This window comes from Grampus griseus (genome assembly GCF_964374135.1).
Source record: "Grampus griseus genome assembly, chromosome: 20".
In the NCBI taxonomy this organism is placed as follows: Eukaryota; Metazoa; Chordata; class Mammalia; order Artiodactyla; family Delphinidae; genus Grampus; species Grampus griseus.
In genome coordinates, this window is record NC_139014.1 from 47,421,905 (window position 1) to 47,440,943 (window position 19,039).

General features: G+C 45.6%; 1 protein-coding gene across 1 annotated transcript; it reads right to left on the reverse strand.

Annotated features, from left to right (window-relative positions):
* Nucleotides 1-577: 577 nt before the first annotated feature.
* SCIMP (SLP adaptor and CSK interacting membrane protein) lies at nt 578-16,415 on the reverse strand (the record flags this gene model as incomplete). The annotated part of the gene is made up of 5 exons (XM_082679403.1): nt 16,280-16,415; nt 7,086-7,188; nt 5,006-5,069; nt 2,564-2,637; nt 578-753 (listed from the first exon to the last, which is right to left on the reverse strand). The coding sequence occupies exons 2-5, from the start codon at nt 7,180-7,182 to the stop codon at nt 578-580; spliced, it is 411 nt and encodes a 136-aa protein (XP_082535529.1). The 5' UTR covers nt 7,183-7,188; nt 16,280-16,415.
* Between the last annotated feature and the right edge of the window lie 2,624 nt (nt 16,416-19,039).

A 19,039-nucleotide genomic window follows, 5' to 3' on the forward strand; every position in this document is an offset into this window, starting at 1 on the left:
ACATCATAGCGAGGCCCTGGGGTTTGGGATTGTGTAGGTGGAGAGGGTCCACAAGAACAAAAACACTCCCCCACCCTTGAAGGACACACAAGGCGTGACGGGTGGCTTGCGCGCAAGAGCGCTTAGCTGTAACTACCACCCGTAGCCGCTCAGTGTGGGAGATGGGGCGTGGGGGGGCAAGACATGTGCTTGGTGAGGGCTGTGCTGGGGATAGGAGCCTGGGAGGCTCTGTACAATCAAACACCAAGTTTTAAGATCACTTAGAACCACACAAACAGGGGAAGAGTGCCGGGAATTGAGTGTCTCCTCACGGGTGGGGACGGCGGAACCCAGTGGTCCCCCGCCTGGAACCTCACTCAGCAGAAGCTCAAGGACTGACTCCTCAGAGCTGAGCATGGGCGTCTTTCCTCTGGCTGCGGTTATCTGATCACTGATGCTTCTTCATCTGCGATTCAGGAAGTGCTTATCTTACAGAGCTCGTACCATTACCACTGGCTTTCGGACCTGGATACCTACTGAAGTTCGACCATTCTTGACGGTTTAAAATAATCTGTGTGAACGAACCCTCTTCTGCTTGTCAAAAAGAAGAAGCGGTTGTTTCAAGATGATGGTTTTCCATATGTGCAGGGTTATCAACGTCATCATAGTCATCTTCAGGCTCAATATAGCTTGGGACGGCCATTGTCTTCTTATTTCTAACTTTAGGTACTGATGCGTATGCAGCTGGTGGCCGACTTGGGGTTTCCTGTGGGGCTAGAATACACAAAAAGGTATTAAATGCAAAGCTATTGTGTGTTTATATATTTTTGACCAAGTGGCTCTGCATGATTTTCATGGGTTTCGGTGATCCTCCCACTTCTTGGTGGACCAGATCCCCATTTTACAGAGAAAACTAAAGCCCAGACATGACACAGTCTCAGGCTCACCCAAGTGAGTAAGTGGCAAATATTGGTCAGACATCTTGACTCCCGTGTCTCTTTGCCTGACTGCACTGCAGTAGGAACCATGAAACAAGTTTAGACAAGAAGCTGACCAGAGCTAGTAGCCAAATGAGTAGTGTTGTGTTTATAGATACTAATTCTCATAAGGAAGTGATACAAACCGTATTTCCTTTTGGGCACATCCCTCACAGTGACTTACACTGCTTTCCATAACTATCTATAATTGCTCATGTCCACAATCCCTCTGCTAAGAAGGAGGTGGGCAGTGGTGTTTTCAAAAGGTGGAATTAGTGGAGGATGGGTACATAGCAAATGGACTGAAGTGGTAGGAAAAAGATAGTGAAACAGCTCAGCTCCACCTTTGGTGGGGCCTGGAACTGCCTCACCGCAATCTCATCTTTTCCTAAGAGAACCTGAAAAACAAGCACCATTTCATTTCACACAAAGTTCTGCAGTTAGATCCAAGTTCATCTTCAGGGTCCAGCAGTCACTAGCCGTGTGGCCGTGAGTAGGTCGCTTAACTTCTCTGTGCCTCAGTGTCCTCTTCTGTCAGAGGGACATAATAATGTACCTGCCTCATAGAGGTGTTGAGAGGATTAAATGAGATAGTACCTATAAAGTGCCTAGCATGGGACCTGACACAGAGTGCCTGATCAATAAATGTTAGCTAATATTATTATTTATCCATTCAGTTAAAACATTTTCATCCATTATCTACTAAGCTCCAGGCACTGTTCTTAGTGGTGGGTAAACAGTGGTGAACAAGACAAGAAAGGCACCTATTTCCTAGAGTTTATATTATAATGGAGGAGATAGATAATGAACAAATGAAGGATAACTAAATAAGCCCATTTAGGATTATTGCCATAAGCCTCATAAGGAGAATTAGCAGGATTTCTTTATATAGGGTGGTCAGGAATGGCCTCTCTGAGGTGGTGACATTTGAACTGACACCTGAAAGGTGTGGTAAAGCCAGCTCTGTATACAGCTTAAGGAAGAACACTCCAGTCAAGAGAACCAGGCAGAGTTTTTCTGATAGGACATCTGAGAGGCCCAGTGTTCCTTTATACCCATGCTGCAGGCTGGAATTTGAATATGAACTCACACATTGAATACTGGAAGCATTGGTACTTATTCTGCCCCCTTAAAACTTAGTTCATCCCTTTAAAACAGGTTGCTGCCATCTGCAAATTCCAGTGTTATAGACTGAATGTGTGTGTCCCCACAAAATTCATATGGTGAAGCTCTAACCACCAGTGTGGTTGTATTTAGAGATGGGGCCTCTAAGGAAGTAATTAAGGTTAAATAAGGTCATAAGGGTGTGGCCCTGATCCAATAGTATTAGTGTCCTTATAAGAAGAGACACCAGAGAGCTCTCTCCCCTCCATGTGAGGACACAGGGAGAAGGCAGCCATCTGCAAGCCTGGAAGAGTCCTCACCAGAAGCCAGATTGGCTGGCACCTTGATCTTGGACTTCTAGCCTCCAGAACTGTGAGAAAATTACTGCTGTTTAAGCCACATTGTCCACGTTATTGTTTTATGGGCAGCCCAAGCTGACTAAACATCAAGATAAATTTATTATTCTACCCTGAATGAGACTGTTATCAGCAAAATACACTCACAGGCAACTTCTGGAGAAAGCACACCCCTGGGTGGCAGAGGGGGTAATTGAACTGAGAATTGATTGGTAACATTCCTGGAAGAGAGGAAGAAGAGGAGTCAGTGTTTGGTTTTGATCACGCCTACTGATTTAAAAGAAAACGTCAAGGAAAGTGGATAGAGTTGAACATTCAAATCTTGGTCCCTGAAAACTGGAAGCATTTCCTTCCCTTTCTAGGTCTTGTATCCCATTTGTAACTGGCACTCTAAAGAAACCATTTCCTTTAGCCCAAGGACCAGCTGGATTTGAGGGAAGGGAGTTGAAGTACTATAACTTAGAGCTCATCTTCCTGTGTTCATCTGAGCTGGATTAGAAGGGGGAGGTAAGCACCAGGTGTATTTGATTTGAAAAACAAATGTACTCCTAACGCTAAATGTACACATACCATGTGACAGCAATAATGGGTATATATCCTGCTGATCACCAAAAGATACATTATAGAATGTTCATCGCAGCGTTATTCATAACAGCCCCAAACTGCACGCTACCCAAATGCCCATCAGCAGTAGAATGGATAAATTCATCATGGTTCACTCCCACAGTGGAATACTCTATGGCAATAAGAATGAACAATCTAGGGCTTCCCTGGTGGCGCAGTGGTTGAGAGTCCGCCTACCGATGCAGGGGACACGGGTTCGTGCCCCGGTCCGGGAAGATCCCACATGCAGTGGCACGGCTGGGCCCGTGAGCCATGGCCGCTGAGCCTGCGCGTCCGGAGCCTGTGCTCCGCGACGGGAGAGGCCACAGCAGTGAGAGGCCTGCGTACCACAAAAAAAAAAAAAAAAAAAAAAAAAGGAACAATCTGCGACTACACACAATGAATCTCACAAAAAAAGGCTGAGCAGAAGAAGCTAAACACCAATAACACATACTGTCTAATTCCATGTATATGAAGCATAAAAAACAAGGAAAAACGAGGCTATACTATTTCAGGTAGTGGTTATCCTTGGGGTTTAATGGCTGAAAGGGAATATATGGGGCTGAGGAGCTGGTAATTTTGTTTCTTGATCTGGGTGTCACCTACCGGCTCTGTTCAGTTTGTGGAAATTCACTGAGTTGTACCCTTACCATGTGTACTTTTCTGTTTATATTATACTTCAGTAAGAAGTTTTAATAAAAAGATAGATTCCAAGAAAGTTTCCTTACCCAGACCCCCCATCCCCTCTGTGTACTCTGATTTCCAAACTGGTACTAGATTCTTCTGAGCTGAGTTTTGGCCTCCTGTATGTGCTTAAGTCCCCTGGAATGCAGAAGCGTTGCTGGGGTGAGTGGAGAAGGGGACATGTGGCTAGAGTGCCATCAGTGACCTCACTCCATCAGTGACCTCACTCAGCCCCTCTGTGGCTCTTCCTGGGAGAGGAGGGACATTTACCTGACTTGGGGAAAAATCTAGCTTCTCCCACTTTCTCCTCTAGAGCCGGCCTGACTGCCTAAAGTATATATTCTGCTTGAGTCTTTGCCATTCAGAGAAAGGGCCCTGCCCTGTAGGGGAGACCTGAGGCTGTCCAGGGCTGCCTATGTACCATGCAGGAAAGTTTGCCTGGTTTTGAATTAGGAAGCAATCTTGGCCATGGAGAAGAGCCACATTCTGCAATGTCAGTTTTATCCTCAATAAAGGCAATACTTTGGTTACCTAACTGCAGGATACATTTGTCTGACTCCTCAAGGGGATCAGAATTGGAGGGGAAGAGATCTGTTATTTGCTGAATCCCTTGAGCCCCAACGAAAGTCACTTTAGAATGACTTTATATTTTTGTTTTTTAATTTATTTGTATTTTTAAGAAACATTATTTATTTATTTTAATTTTTACTTAAAATTTTTTTTGGCCACACCATGTGGCTTGCAGGATCTTAGTTCCCTGACCAGAGATTGAATCCAGGCCCTCAGCAGTGAAAGCGCAGAGTCCCAACCACTGGACCGCCATCGAATTCCCTATGCCTATGTTTTAAAGAAAGGACTGGCCCTTGACCAGCTTCTGGGAGATAATCTCTAAACCCTTGGAATATCCTGCCTGATAAGAGTGTCTTTGTATTAAGGGGCCTTGGGCTAGCCAGATAGTTTATGCTAACAATGTGACTGATGGTGAATGCCTGCTGTGTTTGCCAGGGGCCCTGGGTCTTTCTGTATCAGTTTGGCCTCAGGAGACTGAATTAGCCAGAACACAGCGCCGGACCTGTGACCTCTATCAAACTAGACGAGACTTGGGAGGACTTGGAGAGCAGAGAGAGCCAGGTGGTGCCCTGCACCCCCAAAGCCCTGAGGTCTCTCCCCTTACAGTGGGGAGAGTTGGCAGACACGATATTTCCCTGGAATTTAAGGCACACATTCTTAGCGCGGGCGCAAGAATGGAAGTGAACAGGTGGTTCTTGAAATTAAAAAGCAGAAGTGTTCCCCCCCACTTACTCATACATCGTTTCTTCATCTCTCTGCTTTTGTTTCAAGGGCTTGGCAATTTCGAGTTTCTTGCCTAAGGAAACAAATAAGCATATTCATTTAGGAAGAATTATCAAAAGTTGTGGTTTTTAGAGTTTAGAAGAGATCAGAGACCCGGCAGGTTCAGGACAGGTGGGAGAAGAACCATCCAGAGGAAACAGACTTAGGGACACAGAGCTCATAAGTGATAGAGCCAGAATTTTTTTTTATAGATGTAGTTACATTTTGTTTTATTTTATTTTATTTTGGCTGCGCTGGGTCTTCGTTGCTGCATGCGGGCTTTCTCTAGTTGCGACAAGGGGGAGCTACTCTTTGTTGTAGTGCGTGGGCTTCTCTTCGTGGTGGCTTCTCTTTTGGCGGAGCGCAGGCTCTAGGCGCGCAGGCTTCAGTAGTTGCAGCATGCGGGCTCAGTAGTTGTGGCTCGCGGGCTTAGTTGCCCACAGCATGTGGGATCTTCCCGGAACAGGGATCAAACCTGTGTCCCCTGCAAATGGCAGGTGGATTCTTAACCACTGGACCACCAGGGAAGTCCTAGAGCCAGAATTTTACCCAGGCCGTCTGACCACAGAGTCTAGGTACTATCCATTGTGGGCTGTGCCTGTTTCCTCATTGCCTAGTACTATATCTACCTAACGCATAGCTGGCATTCAGAAATACTGGTCGAGTGAATAGCCAAAAGTATGGTTGGGAGGAAATGAGATAAAGAATGGGAAAAGCAGTTTGTAAACTGTGATATGCTGGACATGTAAGTTATTATCAATTATAACCTGCTTGTTAATAGGAGTGGGTCAAGTTAAAAGAGAATAGGTAAAGATTTTGTTCAGGATCATATTTTTGTCCATATCTAAAAATGAAATGTTTAAAAAATGTATAGAGAACAATAGGGGCTAGAATACACTTTTTGTATTAAAAAAGACTGATTACCATCAAGGGGTGGAGGGGAAAGGACATTGAACAGGCAGCCCAGTGAACCTGCGTTCTGGTTCCAACTCTGCTACCAATTCCTAGGAGACCTCAACCAAGGTTCTGCCTGTCTCTGAACCTTAATTTTCTTATCTCTAAAAAGAGATTGAGAAGAATGACAAAATGTTTTCACTTCTTGAACAGCCCTGACCTTTCAGCACTGGTTCCGCAGGATTCTGAGGCTGTGCCCAGATGCAATGGGAGGACAGTGCCTTGATCATGGAGGGGTGCCTGCCCAGGTTGCCCCAGGGCAAGATGGCTGTACCTCTCAGTGTATTTACCATCCCCAGGTATACTCCAGGCCTAGGTCATTATGTAAAGGGATAGGATCTCAAGAAAACACACCATTGAATCAAGGGTTTCATGTTTCTGGAGATGAATGGTAAAGTAGAAACCCACTTGTAGATCATCTAAAGTTACATTTATCCTCCAATAAGCTGCTTATTTATGTCCAAGAATGCTAAGAACCTCTATCCGAGGCAGATGTAATACCAGAAAATTCAGAGTATGGTCTTAGAGTAGGCAATCATAGTGGTCAAACGTGTTGATCATGGAATGAGTCCATTTTTCATGCCTCAAGACATTTTTTTAGACCACTTTATTGGGGAATGATTGCCATACAAAAAGCTGTACGTATTTCATGTATGCAACATGTATACAACTTGACGTGGTTGGACTCAAGACAGTTTTTGACATTCCATGGACTTGTACTCCCTTTCAAGTCCCAGAGGTAGGATGCTGTGATTGGCAGCCACACCGAAGAGAGATAGCATTAGTGCACAGTGTGCCCTGAAACAGATTCTGCTTTCACCCAAACCGATGGAGCTGGAAGAGTTCTTGGGGATTAGGTAACCTCCCTCCCTTCACTATGCAGAGGGGGAAACTGAGGCCCAGAGACACACATTAGTGGCAGGGCTAGGATTCAAACCCAGAATGCATGATGCTAAATCCAGAGTTCAGCCTATGCAGGCCCAGAACTAATCTTTTGCCCTGAAGAAGCCCTAATACGCTGATAATCACCTCTCCCCTCCCCTACCTCCACCTGCCCAAATGAGATGGTCATTACCTTGTCTAAACAGACACCTACAGACACAGAACAGGAAGATGCTCAGGCCCACGCAGACAACGATGATGGCCACAGCCAAGATGATCCAGAAATTGTCCCTCCACCAATCCATTGCCATGGGATCCTGAGAAGAATGGAGAGAGAGGAATGAGGCATGAGTGAAAGGCTTCCTGGGGTGGTGGGGGCAGTTATCTACCATGTTGTGCAGCTGCATCTGCTTAGGGGCCAGGCAGGCACTGGTCCACAGTCAAACCCTGATGATTAGCAGCTGGGAGACCTCAGGCAAGTGACTTAACCTTCTCCAAGCTTCAGGGTCCTCATCTGAAATATGGGAGTGATATTGTCTACTACCTTGCAGGGAATTTACAAAGATTAGAGGTAAGACATGTACTTATTAGTTACTCTAGAAACTGTAGACATATTCACTGTTCTTTCTTATACTGTTAAACATGCAGCAGGAAGGGAAATGCCATTTAAAGCAATAACTCTCTGCAGTTGTTTTTATATTGAAGGGGCAACATAGACTTAATTCATAACAGGGGAGATAGGATTTTGAGAGCTTTTTTGTTTTTTGAGGTGGGGGTTAGAAAAATAACCTTGATGGGTCTCTTTGAGTGAGGTACGGTCAGAGGGAGAAGGTAAAGATGCAAAGCAAACTGAATTAGTAACAGGAACTTGGGGTCTAAAGCCTGACTGACTAGAGAGGAGGAGAGACTGGGAAGAGGGTCAGAGCAGAGGGAGAGGTCACGAAGAGAGTAGGTCTTAAATGTTCTCCCCACAAGAAAGAAAGAGTAATTGTGTGATGTGATGGAGGTGTTGGCTATAACACTATGGGGGTAATCATTATACAATATGTAAGTGTATCAAATCAACAGGTAGTACGCCTTCAAGTTATGCAATGTTATGTGTCAATTGGAGGTGTTAGCTAACACTATGGGGGTAATCATTATACAGCATGTAAGTGTATCAAATCAACAGGTAGTACACCTTTAAGTTATGCAATGTTATGTGTCAATTACATCTCAATAAAGCTAGGGAAAAAAAAAGAAGAGAGCAGAAAGTTGGAGCATCAGTAGAAAGTCCCCTTGGTGGAAAATGACCCATGCGTTTGTAGGAAAGTTACATCTAATATTCAGTCTTCAATTGTTGCCTGTAAAATGCTGTGCTGTAATTGTCTTTTCCCATCAAATCTTCAATAAAATTGGACAACAGAAGCTTGTATGAACAGAACCTGGGGAGAAATGACATGTGTGCAGTGGTTTTTCAAGCCAGGGGTGACACACGGGCAAGTAGAACAGCAGCTGCCAGGCTCCGAGTGACGGTGGGGAGCAGGCTGCAGGATGGACTCCTAGGAGGGACCTCCAGGAATTCAGGGAGAGCTGGGGGCGGGGCTGGGCTCTGCTCATCTGTGGAATGGACACTTTGCTAGTGCATGTGGATGTTAAAATAAAAATGATTCTTGGGGCTTCCCTGGTGGTGCAGTGGTTAAGAATCCTCCTGCCAATGCAGGGGACATGGGTTCGAGCCCTGGTCCGGGAAGATCCCACGTGCCGCGGAACAACTAAGCTCGTGTGCCACAACTACTGAGCCTGCGCTCTAGAGACCGCGAGCCACAACTACTGAGCCCACGAGCCACAACTACTGAAACCCAGGCACCTAGAGCCCGTGCTCCGCAACAGGAGAAGCCACTGCAATGAGAAGCCCGCGCATAGCAACGAAGACCCAACACAGACAAAAAAAAAAAAAAAAAGATTCTTGAGGCCTGGGAGATATCCAGACGTGTCCTGGTTAAATGAGAATCACCTTCCTGTGTCACCATTTAGCCAATGGAAACTCACCCATGCATGTTCATGTACTGTCATTTCTGATTCATGCTTTTGAGCTATTATTAACATCAGTGGGGATCCAGGCAGGGGGCCAAGGAACAGGGGCCAAATTAGGCTGCTGCTAAAGCCATTATTACTACAAAGACCTAATGACTTGGCTTACTATTTAAACATGTGTTTGTATTCCTGGCATAGTGTTTTCATTTATTAAGTTGCTATATAACGATTTGGATTTTTAGTTGCAAACATCATTTCTTTTGTGAAGGTTTGGTTTGATCAATATAATGTTCTTTGGCTATTCAGAAAGTTATATGTGGCAAACCAATCACATGTAACTAGTACTCTTCTATAAACATGATTCAGCAGCTTACTTTTTTGTTCAACATTATGTTTTTGTCATTTATTGATGTTGGTAGACGTGCTGGGGATTCACTCTTAAGGGAGTGAAGTGTCATCTACCCCACAAAGCATGCACTCAGCAGATGTTTTCTTGTAGATCACCTTCTCAGGGTGCACAAAAGAAAGGAAGAGAGGAAGAAGACCAAAGGGAAAAAGGAAGACCATGGAGAATGGAACCTTGGCTCTCAGCACGGGCCTGTGAAATTTGGTTGTGCAGAGCCCAGTGTGATTAAAGGGCACTGGACTTAAGAAGATGCCACATATCAGAAGGCAGCCTCTTTGTTCTTCAAACCTAAATTGGAATCTCACCTTCTTTAGCTCTAGGGAACCAGCTAGATAAATAGATACATAGAGGGCTTCCCTGGTGGCGCAGTGGGTGAGAGTCCGCCTGCCGATGCAGGGGACACAGGTTCGTGCCCCGGTCCGGGAAGATCCCACGTGCCGTGGAGCGGCTGGGCCCGTGAGCCATGGCTGCTGGGCCTGCGCGTCCGGAGCCTGTGCTCTGCTACGGGAGAGGCCACAGCAGTGAGAGGCCCGCGTACCACAAAAAAAAAAAGATACATAGATACATGGAATGATGGATGGATGGATGGATGGATGGATAGATAGACAGATGGACAGAAATTTCTTCCCTCCGTTTTCTCCTTATCTTATTTATTTATTTTTATTGAACTATAGTTGATTTACAATACTGTGTTAGTTTCAGGTATACAGCAAAGTGATTCAGTTATATATATATATATATATACATACATTCTTTTTCATATTCTTTTCCATTATAGGCTATTAGAAGATGTTGAATATAGGTCCCTGTGCTATACAGTAAATCCTTGTTGTTTATCTACTTTATATATAGTAGTATGCATCTGTTAATCCCATACTTCTAATTTATCCCTCTCCTCCTTCCCCTTTGGTAGCCATAAGTTTGTTTTCTATGTCTGTGAGTTTGTTTCTGTTTTGTAAATAAGTTCATTTGTATTATTTTTTTAGATTCTGCATATAAGTGATATCATATAATATTTGTCTTTCTCTGTATGACTTCCTTCACTCAGTATGATAATCTCTAGGTCCATTCATGTTGCTGCAAATGGTGATATTTCATTCATTTTTATGGCTGAGTAATATTCCATTGTGTATATATATCACATCATCTTTATCCATTCATCTGTTGATGGACACTCATTCTCTTTTCTCTTATTTAAATGTCTCCTCGTTCTTCGTCTAATTTTCCCCTCATATTTTCTATCTCTTCATCTTTTTCTTTTACTCCCTCATATTTTCTATCTCTTCATCTTTTTCTTTTACTCTTGAAGGATTTCTCCAACAAGAAACATAAACATACCCTTTAGAGCTATAGAAACCAGACATAGAGTTAAAAACTGTGCATCTGAAGAGTATGACTGGACGGGAGGAGGGAAGTGGGAGACCAGGCAGCTGTGACTTTTCACTATAAACCCTCTGAATTCCTTGATTTTTTTAACTTTTGCATTTACTTTGATAACATTGAAAAAAGGGCCAGTTAACCATATAGCGTAGCTTCCCATTGTTCATATTTCAAGTTCAAAGAAATGTTATTCTCATCAGATTCTTGGGGAAGAAAGAGGAAGTAGGATGGTGTCAGAAAGTGAAACAATGGGTCACTTTTCAGAACTATGCAGAATGGTAAGCATTCTGCAGTTTTCTGCTTACAAATCGAATGGATTTGAATTGCCATCAGGTGTTTCGCAAGTGTTCGGTGCGCCAAGCATTCTGCAAGAGCTTTCTCGTTGCTCACCTCATTTCATCCTCACCACCATAGGCTTTTCTAGACAGGGGCCTGAGACAGAGGTGAAATGACCTGCCCCAGGTAGGAGGCAGGGCGGAACGCTTTCTCTCTGTGTCACAGGGCCTTCCTCTGTTGATGTTAGTCATGATGCCTCCAAATCATCAAGGAAAGGCCAAATGGGGGTCAAGATACCTTACTTTGAAAGGAGCACTGATGTGGTAGTGATATGGTGGGGTGAGGGCCCAAGGGATTCCCTAGAATGAATGATCAGGGCCCACAGCTGAGAATGAAACTCCCAAGTTCCCCACAATCTACGATCAGAGAAATAGCACTCTTCCCCATGGACTGCTGACAGAGGCCTTTTCAACAGAACCAAGAAGAGCTTGTCTTCTTGGAAGAATGCAGCTGAGAGAGGGGGCCCACGAGAACCACATCCCGTTCCCAGTTAGATGTTCTCTGGACTACCAGGCTAGTTTAATAGCCAGGGTGTCCCCAGAGAGGGGACAAGAGCTCTGGGGAGAGATGGCAGGGAGTACAGCCAGTGGGGAGTGTGTCACAGCTGCATGGTCAAGTTCAGGTCCTGTAAAGGTATGGAAGCTGAATCCCACCTGTGTTGCCAGGCCTGGAGTAGATAAGGTTGTGGGGTGCAGACCTCCTGAGCGCTACTGAAGCATGGGGCAAAGAGGTGTTTGCATGAGAGGATGCTGGCAGCCAGCCCAAAGATGCAGCTGAATCTCTCAAGGGACCACAAGGGACCTCTCAAGGGCCAGTGGTTGAGTCTCCACCCAACACCACAAACTTGATCGGCAGCAATGGTCCAGTGAGGGGAGACTTCCTGGGGAAAACTGTCTGTCCCTGTCTTTCCTCCTCAATCTCATACCAGGGAAGTAGATGCGGGGAAGCTAAGGAGCTGAGACAGCCCTCACTCCTCTCTCTACTCCCCTCCTTGGGCAAAGGGGGGAGATTTGAGTCAAGGATAAGAGGGAAGTTTTCATTTTTATTTATTTGGCTGCACTGGGTCCTAGTTATGGCACGTGGGCACTTAGCTGCAGCATGTGGGATCTAGTTCCCTGACCAGGGATCGAACCTGGGCCCCCTGCATTGGGAGCGTGGAGTCTTAACTGCTGGACCATCGGGAAGTCCCAAGACGGAAGATTTTAAATGAGCATGACTAAATTTTTAAAACTGAAATGAGTCTGCTTAGTAATCAAAAGTAACTTAAAAGTTTTGGAATTGGACTGAAATGTCGCTGGGGGAGGCGGGAGCCCAGGCAGCAGTGGTCATTAGAAACAAAGTGTATTTGTTTGCTATGGCTGCTCCAACAAATTACCACAGATGCAGTGGCTTAAAACAACACAAAAGTATTATCTTACAGCTCTGGAGGACAGAAGGCCAGCATGATGCCACTGGGCTAAAACCAAACTATGGGCAGGGTTGGGTCCCTCCTGGAGGCTCCACTAGAGAAGCCGTTTCCTTGCTCTTTTCAGCTCCTGGAGGCCACCTTGTGTTCCTTGGCTTATGGCCCCTTCCTCCATATTCAAAGCCAGCAATATTGCATCTCTCTAACAGTTCTCCCCTGGCCACATGTGACCTCCCTTGCCTCCTTCTCCCACTTACAAGAACTCTTGTGATTACATTAGGCTCACCTGGATAACCCAGGATCATCACCCCATCTCCAGGTCAGCTGATTAGCAACCTCAATTGCACCTACAACCTTAGTTCCCTTTTGCTATGTAATCTGACATATTCACAGGTTGCAGGAATTGGGATGTGGACATCTTGGGGTGAGTGGGGCACCACATGAACCACTTCATCCTCATACGGCAATAAGATTCTAGTTAAAGTTGTTCCATGGGTTTATACATTTTAAAATTTCATTTTTTTTGCCTTCTACTGATGTCTCCAGAAGGAAAAAAGGTCAGTGATAATTCTGCCATCTTTGACCAGAAGTCCACCACAGAGCGCCCGTTGTTGCTGACCCAGTGAAGAAGCAGTGGAGACCTGCCACAAGGCTGGGGACAGACAGGGGTCTCTTATGAAAAGAAACATTTATGAGCTTGGTGTCAGCCTGGCAGAGTAAAAAGAACACAAACTTTGGCATCAGACAGAGCTGAGCTACAATCTTAGATTAGTCAATCTAGACTTAGACTAGTCTAGTTAACTAGACTAGTTAAATCTAGTCTTAGACTAGCTGTGTTGCCTTTAGCAAATTGCTTAATCTCTCTGAATTCTCTCTTTTTATCTGTAAAATGGGGGTAATAAGAACACCCGCAGTACCAGGTTATAATAAGGATTAAGTGATAACTTAATCCTTAAGTTATCATTGGTTCTCAACATTGGCCTCCCATTAGAATCATCTGGAGAACTTTACTAAAACAAACAAAACCCCAGTGGCCAGGCCGCAGGTTGGGAACTTCAGATATTCCTCAAGCCCTCGCCCTGGGGTCTGACACATCAAGGCCCTCGATAGCTAATAACTAAAAGCAGCTCCCATAGTTCTCTTACTCTTCCTTCTTCCATTTATGGTGTCCACCAGATGCTCCCCCAGTTGACAAGACTGAGGTCAGGCCCTGAAGCTCCCTGACCTCCTCCCGGCAGCCAGGACACCTCACCTGTACTGTGGACTCAGGTCCTCACCCTCCCATGGCCTGGGACCTGCTGACCTATGGTTCAGGGCTGGACCAGCTCTGGCCACACCGCCCCCCCCAAAAAAAGTCTGAGGTCATATGAAGGTTCTCAAGGGTGGACTTGGACTCAGAGATAAGACAGGGCCCTGTGAGCCAGAGTGGGGGCCCATGGTACAGTATAGACCAGAAGAGGGTAGGATCCAGTGTGGCCCCAAGCTGGGGCAAGAACTTGAGGAATATCGGAAGTTCCCAACCTGCGGCCTGGCCATTGGGATTTTGTTTGTTTGTTTTAGTCAAGTTCTCCAGATGATTCTAATGGGAGGCCAATGTTGAGAACCAGTGACATACATGTTATCATTTAATCCTTATTATAACCTGGTGTTGGGGGGTGTTCTTATCACTCCCATTTTACCATAACGGAACTGAAAGCAGAACCCTCGGTCAAGAAATTCCAATATTGGCAAGACCTCAGCTTTTAGCTGTGACTTGTTCCAAATCATAAGAACCTCAATATGAAAATGCATTTTAGAAAAGTAACGTACATTATGTGCTACTTTACCATGAGTTCAACCACTCTATAAGGCAGGTCATAATTATAATCCCATTTTACAGATAAGAGAATAGAAACTTAGAAGAGCTCAATTAACTTGCCTAAGGTTGCAGATCTAGTAAGTGGAAAAATCAGAAGCCAAACCCAGGGCCCTAAATTGTGACCACCAAGCCAGACCTTTGGGAAATGTATTAAAATGCAGATACCAGAGTCCTATGTCCCTACTCTATCTACTCCCAGTTCTGATTTGTAGGTCTGTTGTGGGACTCGGGAATCAGCATTGTTAACAAACACTCCAACTGGTTCTCAGACCTCGGGGAGGAACACAGCATCCAGCCAGCCTGCAAAGCCCCCAGCTGGGGCAGGTGAGGAAGCTGGAGGCTTGTTCCCTGCAACATTCATAGGCAGTAGCAACAGCAGTCGAGTAGAATGAAAGCACTGAAAAAGACTCCTTGGGCTTCCCTGGAGGTGCAGTGGTTAAGAATCTGCAGGGGACACGGGTTCGATCCCTGGTCTGGGAAGATCCCACATGCCACGGAGCAACTAAGCCCCTGCGCCACAACTACTGAGCCTGAGCTCTACAGCCTGCGAGCCACAACTACTGAGGCTGCATGCCACAACTACTGAAGCCCACGCGCCTAGAGCCCGTGCTCCACAAGAAGAGAAGCCACCGCAATGAGAAGCCCATGCACCACAACAAAGAGTAGCCCCCGCTCGCCGCAACCAGAGGAGAGCCCGCAGGTAGAAATGAAGACCCAACGCAGCCAAAAATAAAATAAATAATTTAAAAAAAAAAAAACTCCTTGAACCCAAAGACCTCTCCTGTTTGCTTGTCACAGTGATGATGGAATTCCATCATTAAATCACTCTCTTCAGAGCAAAGTTCCACACTACCTCCTCTCCCCACTTCCCATTTGCCTGGGTGTGCCAGACACTGAGGAAGAGGAACTGATTTTTACTAGGGTATGAATGACTTCAGTGGAGCCTCAGGATTTCCCCAGGGCGCTGGCAGGAGCAGGGGCATCCTAGAATCCTATCCAGAGTCCTTAGAGGATAGTCATAACCGAATATGACATAGGAATGAAGTTCCTGCCGGACTAACAAGACCCAGGAAGACCCTGTAGTCTGGCCATAGTCCTCCCTGCTTGTCGGGCCCCTCCCTGCTTCACAGATGCTCCCCGCTCCAGAGCTAGTGTCCTGCACTCTCTCCCCCGCTTTCTCTTCAATCATCCTGTCCTCAGGACAGACTCTGCATCTCATTCCCTCCTCTGATAACAGCTTAAAGGGAGCTCTGGTCAGCCTGATGAAAGCCCAGAAGGAAAGGGAAGCCTGAATTTCAAGAAGGGAGGAAAGTGAGCTTGTTTGTTTAAAATGCAGAGTCAGCGTGTTTATATACTGTGAAGGTGTCAGGAAAGAGGACAAAATGAGATACAGGGATAGAAGAGAGAGCAGGAGCTACCTTCAGGGGCCCAGATGGAAGAATCCACTTTTAAAAGGGAACAAGGGTGGAGAGAGGGCTGTGCTGCTCAGGGGAACCAGACTGGGTTGGGGGCAGGAAGCTGAGAGCTCATACCGAAAGCTCCCATTCTCTCTGAATTAGGAAGAGTCAACAGGCGGGGTGCCGGGTTGGGGGAGGGGCAGACATCCCTGCCTCCCCGCAATATGTTATGATCAGTATGCTAAATGCATTTTTCCTCCATCTGAGCCTGCCTACTCTTACTGTAACAGCTGTCTGTTGGCTTATTTGATGTTCATTGTCTGTCTCCCACACTGGCCTGTGAGCTCCAGGAGAGCAAGGGCCTGGCTGCTTCCTTTTCCACTCTTTCTAGTGCCTAGAACATCACCTGGAGCACGGTAGGCGCACCATACGTCTCTGAGAAAAGGAGTTCAGCCTCTCTTCTATACGACTGAATGACTGATGCCCCGGCCTCTTCCCCTCTTTCCTCCACCGTTGGCAGACTTCCCCTCTAATGATGCAGAGCAGTAGGCGGTTTGGATCCAGGGTCTGAAATTCAAGTACTGGGCATCCTGATTCTAAGGCACCTCACCTGGACACGCGACCTTGGGCAGGCTCCCTGCTCTCCTCCTGCCTTTGGCCGTGGGCGTCAAGCAGCTGGCTGGGAAGCAGAGGCCAGGCAGACGTTGCAGGGTGGAGTGGCAGCTTCTTTCTTGTCTCTGCTTGTACTCCAGTAGCCTAAGGCACTCGATTCTGGGTAGTGTCAGGGTAGGAGAGCAGGCTAAAAGCAAACCACCCCCCCAGCTCTGACTCTCACTTCCCCAAAAGGCATTTCCGGGGACTCAGTGACAGAAATCACATTCACTGTCCATCACAGGGAATTCTGGAGACTTTGGGTTTATTCAGGAATCTGCTTTTTTTTTTTTTTCCTTTAACAAGGTTCCTCTAAGATGTAGAATTTACAGTGTGACAGCTACACATATATTCACATAAATAAAACGCATTTAAGGGCTTCCCTGGTGGCGCAGTGGTTAAGAATCCGCCTGCCAATGCAGGGCACATGAGTTCAATCCCTGACCAGGAAGATCCCACATGCTGTGAGCAACTAATCCCGTGCACCACAACTACTGAGCCCACGTGCCACAACTACTGAGCCTGAGTGCCACAACTACTGAGGCTGCATGCCATAACTACTGAAGCCCGTGTGCCTAGGGCCTGTTCTCCGCAACAAGAGAAGCCACCGCAATGAGAAGCCTGAGCACTGCCACGAAGAGTAGCCCCTACTTGCCGCAACTAGAGAAAGCCCGCGCACAGCAACGAAGACCCAACACAGCCAAAAAGAAAAAAAAACCCAAAAAACAAAAACATGTTTCGCAAAATGTCTTTAGGACACGCAATGCACTCCAACTAACATTTTCTCACCTATACTAGCCCATTTCATGAGAAAAAGTCCTGAGTGTAAACCTCTCAATTTATTTCAAAATGGTCATGCCCTGTGTATTAAAAAACTCGAGTTTTTCTCATGAAAAAGAAATGATCTGAAATAGCCATGAGTCCCAAAAGGTGTGGGTAGAATGCATGTGTTGGGGGTGAATTAGAATTTCAGAAAGTTGGAGTTGGAAGAAGTCTCTGTGGGAAGAGGCAGACTTGTAAACAGCTTAGCAGGAAGATGGGGAGACCTGAATATGAATCCAGCTCCTCACTCCCTGCCATTAAGGGCTTCGTGGACTTGGACACAAATCCCTCTGCCCGAGGCCTGCACTGTCCAAGACAGCAGCCACTGGCCCTGTGCGGCTATTCCACTGAGCACTGGCTAGATGGCTAGTCGAGGCCGGGATGTGCTATAAGTGTGAAATACACACTGGTAAAAAACAATAAAAAAAATAAAGAAAATAAAAATATTTTTTAAAAATTTAAAAAAATTAAAAAAAAAAAAAAATAAAATAAATAAATAAAAGAAATACACACTGGATTTCAAATATTTGGTACAGAAAGAAGAACATAAAAGATCTTACTAATAAAGAACCTGCTGTATAAAAAAATAAATAAAATTATTTTTTAAATCTCATTAATAAATGCTTATCTCAATTACATGTTGAAATGATAATATTTTGGATATAGTGGGTTAAGCAAAATGTATTATTAAAATTAATTTCAGCTTCCCCCCCTTTCTAATTTTTCCCCCCAGTTGAAAATCCCCCACTCGACCCTCCTGCTCACGCTCAAATTCTTAGGGTTACCATCTGGGCATTACTATACTTACTGGTGTCAGCTCAAACATTGTAACACTGTAAAAACAGAATGGAATTCCACAGCAGAATGGATAAATAAGCTGGTATAGTCATACAATGAAATGCTACCCAGAAATTAAAAAAAATGAATTCCTGATACACACAGCAGCATAGATGAATCCTGACAACATTACAGTACGTGAAAGAAGCCACATTTGAAAGAGTACAACCTGTATAAGTCTCTGTGTATGAAGTTCAAGAACAGGCTAAACTACTGTGATAGAAATCAGAATAGTGGTTTCAATGGGGGCAGAAAGGATCTGGTTGGAAAGGGCACAAGGGGATGGAAATGTTTACATCTTGTTATGCAATTGTCAGATGTACTGAACGGTACATTTAAGACCTAGGCACTTTATTGATAATTATACATCATCAAAAAATAAAAATAAAAAATAGAATGAGCTGCCTTTCAAGCACTTAGCTGGCTGGGCAGGGAATGAAGTTTGCTGGTAGGAACTGGTTGGAGACTGTTGAATTCCTCTGGGTACTGGGGCAGGTGGGGGTCTGGAGTTCTGGGGGAAAATGGGAGGAGGAGAGGAAGGGGAGCCAGTTGGATGGTTGGAAAGTGGGAGAAGCATCTGGTGGAAGATGATCAGGAATGGAGTGGCCAAAGGGCCAATGGCATTTTTTTTTTTTTTTTTTTTTTTGCAGTACGCGGGCCTCTCAGTGTTGCAGCCTCTCCCGTTGCGGAGCACAGGCTCCGGACGCGCAGGGTCAGCGGCCATGGCTCACGGGCCCAGCCGCTCCGCGGCATGTGGGATCTTCCCAGACCGGGGCACGAACCCGTGTCCCCTGCATCGGCAGGGAGACTCTCAACCACTGCGCCACCAGGGAAGCCCAGGTCAATGGCATTTTAAGAACAGGGCTGGATTATGTCAGTTTGCAGTGGTTTGCATTGCTGCAGTAGAAACTTCCCCTATGGCCCCCCTCCAATCTTTAGTAAAGTCTACTGCGTCTGCCCATGCGTTGGTACACAGTTTTGTTTTGGTGATGTGGGGAGTGAGGGAATGACTGAGTTTCATCCCTGGGTCAGTGCAGTATGGAACAGAGGCTCACCCACA